Source organism: Dipodomys spectabilis, unplaced genomic scaffold, assembly GCF_019054845.1.
Source record: "Dipodomys spectabilis isolate Male_0828 unplaced genomic scaffold, ASM1905484v1 ptg000158l, whole genome shotgun sequence".
NCBI classification, from domain to species: domain Eukaryota; kingdom Metazoa; phylum Chordata; class Mammalia; order Rodentia; family Heteromyidae; genus Dipodomys; species Dipodomys spectabilis.
The window spans coordinates 6532461-6545504 of record NW_024870835.1 but is presented as its reverse complement, the minus strand read 5'-3'; the positions used below and the strand labels follow the sequence as shown (position 1 = coordinate 6545504).

The window sequence follows — 13044 nt, the reverse complement described above, 5'->3', positions numbered from 1 at the left end:
ACATGATCATGTGTCATATGTGTCACACCTGCTTTTCTATTGTATCATAGCCATACACCCCCCAGACAGTACCAGCTTGGGACACAGTAGAGCTCAGGTGGTCTTTCCTAGGCCAAGAGCAGGTGTGCAAAGGATGATGCACCCTTCAGTACCATAAAAACTGAAATCTCCCCCTGCAACCACCTTCCACCCTCATTCACACAGTGAAGAAGTCAATTTTAAAAACTGTTCTCTCTCTTCTCATGTGGCATACCTAAATCAATAAAATGTTTTAAGATTGAGTTCACTGTGCTCAACCCATATGCCTAAAAATTTTAAAAATGATGCCAAATGGAGGAGCTAGAAAAAAATGAGTTTAATCATTTTATGTTGAAGATGAATGTTCAGCCTGTTATCTTTGCAATGGCATACACATTCCTCAAAAATTAAAGATTACACAGAAGAGGAGACATGCCTCCAATATTGTCATGTTATATTTCCAATTTGCAACATACGAGCCTCTTTCTGAAACCCAAGTCAACATTTTCAGGAAGAAAGTATTCTGCACACATCTCCCAATGCACTGAAAAAAACAAAACAAAAAACAATAAAACAAAAAACTTCTCATTAGGCACTAGTTTTCTTATGAAGTGCCTACTGAACAGCTGCATTTTTACTGATTTGAAAGATCATAATGTGAGAAACATGGCTAACTGTCATACTGCCCATGTGCCTAGCACAGTGCTCAGTACATAACCATGACAATTGGAAGAGATGCGAGGGCTAATAGCTATTGAATGCTTTTTATGTTCCAGGCCCCACGCTATTAGATATGTTAGTTCATTTAATCCTCATGCCACCTTTTGTGATAAATCTCCATTATACAGATGAGAAAATTAAGAGTAAGTTAGGTTGATTTATTTGTCAAGTGTCATGGCAACTTCTGTAAACCTAGACAGCAAATCTTCATTTTTCCCATATAGAATATATCTTCAGAATTAATAAGCCATGAATGACCTCTAGGTACAGACTACATATACTAAAAAGGGAGTTTAGCTGCATATGTGGTATATTTGTTTTTCTTTACACCTGTCTTAATGGTTGCCTTGTCCTGATAGTACAATAACACCAATATGTACTTCTAGGACCACTGTTTCTGCCATACCACCCCCAGCTGATAAAACAGTAAGACTCCAACCTGGACTTCCAGCCTCTGGTCTGGTTCCTCCAGGTTTGGGCAAAAGTCTGCACCCAGCACTCTGCCAGCACATGCCAGTGGTACCTGAGGGAATATGGCTGGGTTAGACGCTGGGTATGGAGGCCACTGAGAACTGTATGCAGTCATACTTGAACCAGGTAGGAAGCAGGGACATCCCAGACTATAGGTCTGAAACAGGTCTGATAACCTGACATGTATTTGACTCTTGGTCTGTCAACAAATACATTATGGATATCATACAACCTAATTTATTAATTATAAGAAGAAGTGCAAGAAAAGATCTATGTGATCTTCACTATTACATTCATATCATGCAACACAAAAAATACATTAAATCTCTACAAAGAAAGTTATAAAGGACAGAAATAAGGTAAGAGAAAATAATTGGAATGTAATACTCTGAATGTCCCTCTCCCTCTCCTCTCATATGCTCACCTTTCTCTTTGGAGGCAGAAACTCACTACGTAGCCCAGTGGGCATCAAACTTGTGATCCTCCTCCTCCTAGTTTTGGAATTACGAGTGTAAAAACCACACCTCGTTTACAATACACAATCCTTAGTGGATATTGATGACACATCCTTTTCCCTCTGTTGTTCAAATGCCTTAGATGAGAATTACACAAATTGAATTTTTTGATAGCTAAAGATCTTTTCATCCTTTAAAATAACTGTTGAAATTAATTTTTCTTGTTATTGATATATGTAGGATAGTATAAGCAGGCTTTATCAATATTTATTTACTTATATACATGGTTTTTGTTTCTTTGTGTTTTTTCCCTGTGTTTGTTTTTGTTTTTGGTGCCAGAGACCAAACCTAGGGCCTGGCACATGCTAGGTATAGGCATGTGTTCTGCCACTAAATAAATCCACCAGTTCCCCATGCTTACTATGCTTAAAGTATAAAGTTTTTATGTTTTGTATACATGTTTGGATAGTAAAAACAAAAGTTATAATTTAGTGGCCATTTTTCTATAACTAAAATTCTACTACACTGGAAGTCTACTGAAAGATCTTTTTCTAGAAGGATACCTTATCAACATAAAAAGTATAAGTTACCTATATTTATTTAAATCTATTTAAACTTTTCAATGTTTTCATTAGGGCGCTGTGGATGTAGATCTGTAGGGAGTGCTTGGATCGCATGTGGAAGGCTCTGGATTCAGTTTATAGCACCATGAATAAATTAGTTAATAAATTAATTTCTCTAATTGTTATTCCTTATTTGCAAACATATACTATCCTGCCAATCATATTGTCTCCCTAGATGCTCCTAAATCTCAATCCATCAACTATGTGACATCTTACCTATATCTCTTTCTTTACCAAAGCATTCCTTTGGTGTTTTGATTTTTTTTTATTCCAGTTAAGATCATCTGTACTAATCAATTCCCTTTGTTCAGATGAATTTTTACCCAAATCTACTGCGTTAATTGTTTTGCTCTTTCTTTTGACTCAAAATTCACTATCCAATATTTAAACAATTTTCAGTAAATTAAGCTGGACACTAGTGAATATCACTAACTGAAAAAAGGTACTCAGTCAAGTTCCCAAACATTTTCAGATCACAGACTGCTCTTTAAATCTCTCATTCTTCCATCCAGCCTACACCCTCAAGGTGAAATAGGTAGAATATATCATCAGACCTTCTAGTTAATAACTGCTCCTTCCCTATGAATTTCATCAATAAAGTTCCATGTGACAGTAAGCATGTAGACATCTTATATACAGATTTAACCCATCTTTTTCCCCCTCATGGTCTTAAAATATCCCCATTTCTTGTGCAATACCTAAGGCTTAGAATAGAATAGATAAGCAGCTCAGACTTATACGCTATTAAGTTATAAAGCCAATATTCAAATTTAAGAAATGAGAAAAGAAAGATTGAGAGGAATAAAGTAATTTTATTTCATTTTTACTTTTGTGCTGGTACTAGGGCTTGAACTCAGTATCTGGGCTCTATCTCTTGGCTTTTTCTCTCAAGGCTGGCACTTTACCACTTGAGGCACAGTTCTACTTCTGGCTTCTTTCCTTTTTTCCTTATACGAGATAAAAGAGCCTCAAGGACTTTCCTGCTCAGGGTGGTTTTAAATAATAATGGTTCAGATCTCAGCCTCCTGAGTAGCTAGGATTATAGGCATAAGGCACTGGCACCCAGTCTAAGAAACTAATTTTTTTTTCAATTCTAACTATATTTAGTGGCATACAACTCTAAAGACATTTGTTGATATTACATATGAAAAGTATTTTTAAAACAAGAGAAGGCTGGGAAGGTGGCTCAAGGGTAGAGAGCTTGCCTTGCATGCATGAGGCTCTGGGTTTGATTCCTCAGCACCACATAAGCTGAAAAAGCCAGAAGTGGTACTGTGGCTCAGGTGGTAGGGCGCTAGCCTTGAGCTGAAGAGCTGAGGTTTAGTGCCCAGGCCCAGAGTTCAAGTCCCACGACCAGCAAAAAAAAAAAAAAAAAAAAACAGAGAAAGCAGAACCTATTATTTGAGATTTAGTTTAGTACTGTACAAACAATATAAATGAAAATTAGCTACATTGAGGAATAACAAGAGATATTACAAATGTCTTGAATCACACATGTAGATAACATTGAATCTATTTCTCAATTGACATATAGAGGGCCACTAATGAGCTCTGTAACAGTAATTCCTATAAGGGGTGATAAAGGAAAAGGGAACCATTCTTAGAATATTCCATATTGAAATGAAGCTTTTTATACAATTTCAGCAAGTGTGAGTATTTAACTAACTAAAGCAGATTCCATGAGCTGGAATGTACATATGGCAAATTGTACATAAACAATACCTTATTTTGTATACACAAAACAAATTCCTACTTACCTTAATATTATTTGACTATGTCATAAATACTATGTTCCTAGCTCCTTTTATCCTTGTAGTCACAAAATGCACTTTATAAACACTCTCAAGAGGAAAAGAGAAAGTTAAACAACTACAATTACATTCAATTACAACTTCAGACACTTAGAAATAATACAGTTTCTGAGGGAAAAATAAAAGGTCTGTGAGTACATTGGAGAGGAAAACAGTGGCAAGCTACCAGTTTGTTACAACAATTCTAATCACAAAAAAGAAACTAGTACGGAAGTGGGTGGCACTTTCAAGCTTAGAATCCCAGAATTTCTAAGCAGAAAAAAACAATAAGCAAGGATTCATGAAAATAGATTCATATTTTATAGATGAGCAAATTGAGAATCAACACAATCTGCATAGCTCACTAATAAATTATAGTCTAACACTATCCAACACCCCTAGCACAAACACTAGAATCAGTGTTTTCAATTCTGTCAAATGATTATTTAAAAAAGCAAGCTATATCTAGGACATAAAAATTAAAATTCAAATTAGTTGTGATTTGGTACATCTTATTCTGCCTTTTGGTTTAAAAATATCAAGAAGTTAGCTAGCTACTTATAAGCAGTTAAAAAAATTGACTGAGGACTGGAAATGTGGCTTAGTGGTAGGATGCTTGCCAAGCATTCATTTGATGGTTTGATTCCACAGTGCCACATAAACAGAAAAAGCCAGAAGTGGCACTGTGGCTCAAGTGGTAGAATGCTGGCCTTGAGCAAAAAAAGCACAGGGACAGTGCCCAGGCCCTGAGTTCAAGCCCCAGAACTGGCAAAAAAACAAAAAAGACATAAACAGAAGACATAAATTGTCTACTTCCTTATAATTACTTCACTAAAAAATTAAGATAATAAAATATGGTTGCAAACCTTACCAGTGTATGAAATAAAGATTTTAAGCTGATTGGGAGGATTCTACTTTATCCACCTACCTTCAAAATGGCAATCACTGTCTGTTTCAATGCTATATTCAAAGACAAAGCTAATGGTTTTCACAAAATGTTGAGTGATTTATGATTGTGTGGCCTTGTCATTTTTATTCTTTTTGCATCATTGTATGTTTTGCTTTTAGAGACATAAATACTTCAGTTAAAGAAAAAAATGGTGAACTGATTAGCTAATGTTTCTAAACATTATGCCACAGGTTTCATGATGGGATGATAACTGTCTAGAACTGACAGATTTCATCCTGCTAGTGGTGTAACAGGAAGCAGACAAGCCTTGCAAGGGACCCTGAGGAATCCCCAGGGTGAGCTGAAGCTGAGTGCCTATCTCCTCTCCTGTACATACCTCAGAGGAATCATGGTGTGTGAGAGAGCTATTTACAACTTACTTTGTGTATAATCAGCAGAAACAAAAGATATGACAACGAGAATAAAGGCCTCTCTCTCTCTCTCCTCTCAGGAGAATTCAGCAAGGGCGGGCTAGCGGGCATTCACTTCAGTGTCAAAAGGGCTTCCAGAAAACACATTTTCTATGGGATAGGGAGGAAATGTGGCAAGCTTCCTATTCACATGCACTTGAGTACACACGCACGTGCACGCACACACCACACACACACACACACACACACTTGTTCTGTTTACCAAGATCACAGATAAATACAGTTAAGCACTAGACCTCTGAAAAGACTGAAAAAGCCCCAAATTGCAAAAAGGAGCTATAGTTCAAATACCAGAAGCGAATGGGTGTGGTAAGTGGGTAGAAGGCAGAGAACAAAGGAAGAACACAGAGGCATAAAAATGATAGCTTGACAAGAGGAACAACATTACCCAAAAAGGGGGCTTAGAAAGCCAGGGATACTTCTTGTATAATTGGTGTCCATCAGAAATTTAATTTTACTTTTTACATATTAAACATTCAAAAAGGGTTCTGCCTAGTAGACAGTATGAAAGTTATAGCCCAAATAAACAAACTAATTTCTCTTCAGTTAAGCTGGCCACATGCCAGGATCAGTTCTGAAGTATACCATATACTATATGTGTTTCAGTGATTTCTCATGTAGTAATGTTGAAGGGACAAGGAAAATGATCTGAAGAACTTGGAGAACAATAAATATGTAAAACTGCCTTTGAAAAACAGAAAGAAGAGAGAATGGAGAGTGGGGTTGAAGGATATGCTATAAGGAGACTCAGGAATATAGCTGGGCATAAGAACTGTCACATCCTAAGTCAGAGGGAAGTACTAAGAGAACTTCAGAGTAATTTCAGAGGCTACACAATACCTAGCAACAAGAGGAAGAGACACTCTGATAAAAACAAAGAATTCAGGAAGGCCATTAAGTATAATGGACTAAACAACAAGCTAGCCAGGAGCTCTTGTGAAAAAGTGCAGATAAGAAATAGACCACACAACACTGAACAAAATGAAGACACTCATGATGTCCACTACTGCCAAATAAATACAAAAAAAAAAAAAAAAAAGAGTAAGTGAGCTAAGTGACTGGAGTACATCTAACTTACATCTTGTCATACCATTTGTGTTTTGGGGTTTCTTTTCTTTTCTTTTCTTTTTTGGTCAGTTGTAGGGCTCGAACTCAGGTCCTGGTTGCTGTCCCTGAGCCTCTTTGTGCTCAAAAGCTAGTCCTCTACCACTTTGGACCACAACATCACTTCTGGTTTTTGAGTGGCTATTTGGAGATATGAGTCTCACAGGGACTTTTCTACTCAGAATGGCTTTGAACCATAATCCTCAGCTCTCAGCCTCCTGAATAGTTATAGGCATGAGCCACTGTGCCCTGCTTGTCATACCATTTGAATAGAAACAACATTCCACAACTAAAATATTCTCTACCATGGATCCACAGGCTAAAACTGTGAAAAGCCAACTAGTCAGAATCTAAAGCTAAAGAATAAATGCCCTGCTCTCTGATCAGAAAATAATTAGTGGTCATAAAATGCTTATACATTTTAAGAATAGACAAAAATACAATTATTCTTACAGGAGCCATACATGAAACAGAGTTGTACAAACTGGAACATGACAAGTACAAAAGAAGTGAGTGGAATGGAGACAGGATCCGAGAATACACCTCCCTCTCTCTGGGGTTATTCCAAAACAGTGAGCTCAAGATCAGGACAAGAAGAGAACAAAGAGAAAAGGAAAGCCAGGTGCCAGTGGCTCATGCTACAATCTTAGATACTTAGAAGGCTGAGATCTGAGGATCAAGATTCAAAGCCAGCCTGGGTAAGTAAGTCTGCAAGACTTAAATTAAGCGCCAAAAAAGTTGGAACTGAAGCTGTAGCTCAAGGGGTAGAGCATTAGCCTTGAGAGGAGCAAAAAAGGACCCAGGCTCTGCCCCCAGGACAGGCATACCACACACACACACACACACACACACACACACACACACACACACACACACACACACACACACACACACACACACACACACACACACACACACACGAAAAAGATAGATCAGTATAAGATTCTGCTACTCAACAGGCTGATGTAATCAGATGATTTGCAATGGGATATAAGCAGGTAAAATGTCCTCTTCCCAGGAGCTAGGAGCTGTTTAATAGAGGTTCACAATTATATCCTCCCTCAATTTTCCTGGCTGAGCTACTAAAGAACAGGGCTATGTGACAATAGCAACCTCTGCAGGTACAAATACAGGACCTTTTCACAGTCAGAAACACAACAAAAAATTGTTTTTATGGAATAAAAGGTAAAAAATATTGTATTTGGTGACACACTGAGGAGCCTAATAGACCATGAAGAATGATAAAATTATATAGCATCTTTATTCCAGTGTGTACAAAGGACTTTACATATAATACTTACTAATTCCCGCATGAGACAAGGGGCAGAGGAATTCCATTTCATTCTTTTTTTATTTTTTATTTTTTTGGTATTGTGAGAATACCGTACAGAGGAGTTACAATTACATGGGCAAGATAACGAGTACATTTCTTATCAAGCATTGTTGCTTCCTCTTTGTTTCCCATTTCATTCTTTAAAACAAAACAAAACAAAACAAAACTGAAGCTGGGCACTGGTAGCTCACACCTGTAATCCTAGCTACCCAGGAGTTTGAGATCCAAGGATCACGGTTCAAAGCCAGCCCAGGCAGGAAAGTCTGTGAAACTCTTATCTCCAATAAACCACCAGAAAACCGGAAGTGGCACTGTAGCTCTAGTGGTAGAGCGCCAGCCTTGAGCTAAAGAGCTGAGGGACAGGCCCAGGCCCAGAATTCAAGCCCTATGACTGACAGAAAAAAAAAAATCTGAGGCCTATAACTTTCAGTTTTCTTCCTTATTTGATAAAATTGATAGGTAAAATAAGGACACATTCTCAACTAACAGTATAATTTTAGTAGAAAACTTCCTACCATTTGAGAGAATTCAACTGGTTTCCTATCATTTTTGTTTTAACAAGATTTTGTCAAGGAAGAAAACAAAAAGGAAGTCTTTTTTACCTGAATCATATATAAGTTTTATATTTAAGAAAGAAATATTTAGGTGATTTCAATCATACTTGAAAAAACAAAACAAACATTTCTTATCAAGCATTGTTACCTCCTCTTTGTTTCCCATTTCATTCTTTAAAAAACAAAACAAAACAATTGTTGCTTATTGGCATAGACATTGTCAAGTTTGAAAACTGACCTTAACTGAAATCTCAAGTATATCTATTTATATCCAGATTAACTGTCCTTAAGACTCAACTTCGATCATTTAAATTACCATTACTCACAGGTAACTGTTTAAGTCCCAGATGCAGTACCTTGTACAGCTCATGAGTAGCTGTATTTATTGTGCAGGGATAAGATTGAATGAGAAGATATTTGTGAAATAGCTAACTAAGCACTCAATAGATACACAGGGTGTCAGTAAATGTTACTGTACCCCCTTCGCTTGCCAGTCCACAAAGACACCCCAGAACCCAGCACATCACACAGTAAGGGATCCAAGGGAAGAAAGTTGGAGAGAATAGAAGAAAAACCCAACTATCAATTGGGGAAACTTCAAAAAACAAAAAAACAAAACCCATCTCATTCAATTAGTCTAACTTCAGTTCCTAATTATTCAGCTTTTAGAAGGGTTTCTGGTATGTTGTGTTGAGGCCTGCACAAATCAGGATCAGCCCAGAAAGGCTGTCTGTTGGGCTGGGATATGGCTGGTGCAAGTTGTGAAGCACCTGATTAGTAAACCAGAGCTCAGGACCACCCCAAAAAACTTTTAAGGAAGATAATAGAAAGGCTGTCTGTGACTGAAAAGTCTTCAATAGGGGAAGCAGCAGCAGCAAGTGGCACATTCCATTCACTTGTCCCTCTTACACCACGTAGTCCTTTGACAATTAAAACAAAAAGCATAGAATTAAAACAAATGGCATAGAATCCAGATCTCCCCAAAATCTCACTCTGTAAGAGGGAAGAGTAAAGCCAGAAAAGCAAAAACTTAAGAGAAAAATCAACAAACAGCTTGATCATCTATGGTATGGCCAACTCCACACATGCTATAAGCATTAGAAGCAAATGACTTAGGGATAGACATTAACTTCAGCATTTAAATAAAAAACCCTTTAACACAATCCAGACCAGTGAGGTGGCAGCTCTAGCCTGTAATGCCAGGACTAAAGAGGCAGAGGAAGGTGGACTCAAAGTGTGAGGCCAACTTGGCCTACACAGTTGAGTTCAAGACCAGCTTGTGCTACATACATATTGCTACATACATTCATATTGCTCCATACATATTTCAAAAACAAATAACAAAAGAAAAACTTGAACTGAGCCATAGGTTTTGCCAATTTGGTTCTCCATTGTGGTCAAGAATCAGATGAACTAGTGTCTCTAATAAGAGGAAAGAATCTACTCTTAAGAAATGATGAAAAAGCTACTATTTTATCTTGGAGGATGACAATTAGAAGAAAGCAGTTCACTTTAATAAAAGAATACATATCCATTTAAGTTGTTTTTACTTTGTAAGAGACACAAATATGGAACAATTCAAATGGGTTCTTTTGTTTCTTCCTTTAAATTAGTAATACTAATTTCAGGGTGACTGAAAAATGTATGTGAAAAGCTGAATGCAGACTTTGAGAAATGAATTGCAATAGAATATATCATGTTTGGGATTTTTGTTTGTTTTTGTTGCCAGTCCTGAGGCTTGAACTCAGAGCCTGAGCTTCTTTTTGCTCAAGTGCTACCACTTGAGCCAAAGCTCTGCTTTTTGGACTGCACCCCTGGCTGGCATTGAACTGCAAATCTCAGATCTCAGGCTCCTGAGTAGCTAGGATTACAGGCATAAACCATGAGCACCTGGATATATAGTCATGTTTTCAACAACAAAATGACAAAAGTACTACCAAAAAGCCTCAGCATCACAGATTACCACTGTATCATTCACATTGAACCAATTAAAACATTTAAAAATAAAGGTTAAGTAGCCAATTATGGTCTAACCAAGATAAATACAAAGGACATAGAATACTCTATTTAGTAGTTTGCTAGATACTGAAGTCCTTTAGGGTAACTCTGTGTTTCATATGACATGAGTTAAACTTACTATGAAAACAGCCTGAAGGAAGGCCACAAATCTTACCAACTGGCTGGAGGAATACCAGCTGCTATGAACAAGAGAGCCAGAGGAAACTTAACCACACTGCCAAAGCTCATAATGTGGCGTGCTCAGATCAATGAAGCAACATGGTTTTCTTTGCAGATAAGCCTGAGAACAGGAATGTTAAGAAAAGAAAGAAAGCTGGCACCAGTGGCTCACGCATGTAATCCTAGCTACTCAGGAAGCTGAGATCTGAGGATCACAGTTGAAACCCAACCCCAGCAGAAAAGTCCAAAAGACACTTATCTCCAATTAACCATCAAAAAGCCAGAAGCAGAGCTGTGATTCTATAAGCGAGCATTAAGTAGCCTGAATAAACAAACTTAGGACAGCACCCAGATCCTCAGTTCAAGCCCTAAGACTGTTACCTAAAAACACAAGACCAAACCAAACAAACAAAACACCACCGAGCATATTCAGTCCCATTGTTCCATACACTGAAAACTTTCCCAACTTAAACATAGGTCATAATGTGTACTACATAATTCCTCCTAGAGCCTGCTGAAGACCCTAGACTAAAAATAAAATACACAAATGCATACCAAGTTGATTTCTGGAGAATATGCTGTACCCCAGTCCCAGATGCATGGATCTCAATCAGGGTGAGATTGAGATGAAATGCCAAGATACATTTATTCTGCAGAAAACAAGTTAAACACACACACACACACACACACACACACACACACACACACACACACACACACACAAACCAACTAATGTAAACCTCTCTCACCAAAAACATCTTTGCTACAGAAGTTCTCAGAAAGTGAGATAAACGGAAGTTTCTCATTTTTTCCTTGAGAATCTTATAAAATAAGGTATATTATTCCAAGCAGGGTATACTTCTGAAATCTGGTAGCTTTAGAAATTTAAACAGACAGTATAGTAGACAACAAGATACTTTATTTATATATATTTTGGTATTACTTCTGTCATGGAAAAATAAAATGACTCACGACACTGACTCAATGATGGGTAATGTTAGAAAACACCATTTTCTCTCTATACCCTTTCCTTCCAGTGATGCCCAGCTCTTCCTAGGTTTCATCTGTCACCTCTAGGTGAACAAGAACTTACCCTTTATGTCTCATGTAAATTTTAGTCCTGCACTGACAAAGCTCCTACTAAATTTTCAATGTGTCCTGTTAACTTCTCTCTAAACAAGGAAAGCAAAATAGGCATACTGTTCTTTCTTTACCATAGTTCTACCCTCCTTTTGCTAACATTATTCTCATTATTGCAATGAGTCCACCTGTATCCCTATTTAAATGATTTGTTTTGCAACAATGAGATGTACAAGTCGTTATGTCAAAAACGAACTTTACAACTTTGGTGTGGGGGCCGGGAGGGGGCCCAGGGAGGATTGGGGGGGGGGGGAGGATTGGGTGGGGCGGAGGGAGGATGGGAAGGGGAAACAAAGGAGGTTACAATGCTTGATAAGAAATGTACTCATTATCTTGCCCATGTAATTGTAACCCCTCTGTACAGTATTTTCACAATTAAAAAAAAAACATTATTCTCATTAACAAGGATTCAGAGCCATGTTATTGTATCATTATTAAAACACTCACTTCACAAACTCAGTAAGTTCTCAAAGTCTCTAATTTTGATTTTCAGATCCCTCAGCTATCTAACACCCATGTCTTCTAGATAATTCCTCACAAGTGTGTGTTTGGATCTTTGCACTAATCCTGAAATGATCATCTCAAATTTATCCTTCCATTCTTGCTAATGAATTGTCAAATTCTCCTATGTTTACAGTTACCTCCAAATTAACAATTAAGGACTTTTCAGGGGTATGTACAATCCAGCTCTCATCTGTCTCTCCAGCTTTGTCCTCCCCTCTTCCTTCATAAAAAAAGACTTCACTGACAGTCTCATTATTTGATGTCTCATGTTCACTGACTTGGGCTTTCCTCCTTTGACACAGTTTTCCTGCTGCTATTTTTGCATACCATCATATACATTATACTTTTGCAAATATCCCTTTGCCTTGATATTTCTTCCATGAAATTGCCTGACATACACCTGGACAGATTTTTTTTTTTTGGTGGGTTGTGGGGCTTGAACTCTGGGGTTGGGCACTGTCAGCTCAAGCTCTTCAGCGCTCTTCAGCTCAAGGCGAGTGCTCTACCGCTTGAGCCACAACGCCACTTCCAGTTTTCTAGTAGTTTACTGGAGATAAGAGTCTCACGGACTTTCCTGCCCAAGCTGTCTTTGAATCTCAATCCTCAGATCTCAGACTTCTGAGTAGCTAGGATTACAGGCATGAGCCACAGGAGCCCAGCTTGGACAGAATTCTTCACCATAGTGAATTAGTACTCTGCAATCATGGATATTAAATACATATTTTCCCTCCTTAACACCAAGAACTAAATAAAATACCATTCTTTGTATTCCCC

At 37.8% G+C, this 13044-nt stretch overlaps 1 protein-coding gene across 4 annotated transcripts in view; it reads right to left on the bottom strand.

Annotated features, from left to right (window-relative positions):
- Positions 1–13044, bottom strand: part of Bnc2 (basonuclin 2) — a 427132-nt gene that overhangs the window by 250594 nt on the left and 163494 nt on the right. For 3 of the 4 annotated variants that reach the window (XM_042692903.1, XM_042692904.1, XM_042692906.1), the window contains exon 4: positions 1178–1261. The exons of the other annotated variant lie outside the window; for it this stretch is intronic. In XM_042692903.1, coding sequence (XP_042548837.1) covers positions 1178–1261 — 84 coding nt within the window. The remainder of the gene's footprint in view (positions 1–1177; positions 1262–13044) is intronic. 4 annotated transcript variants of the gene reach the window in all.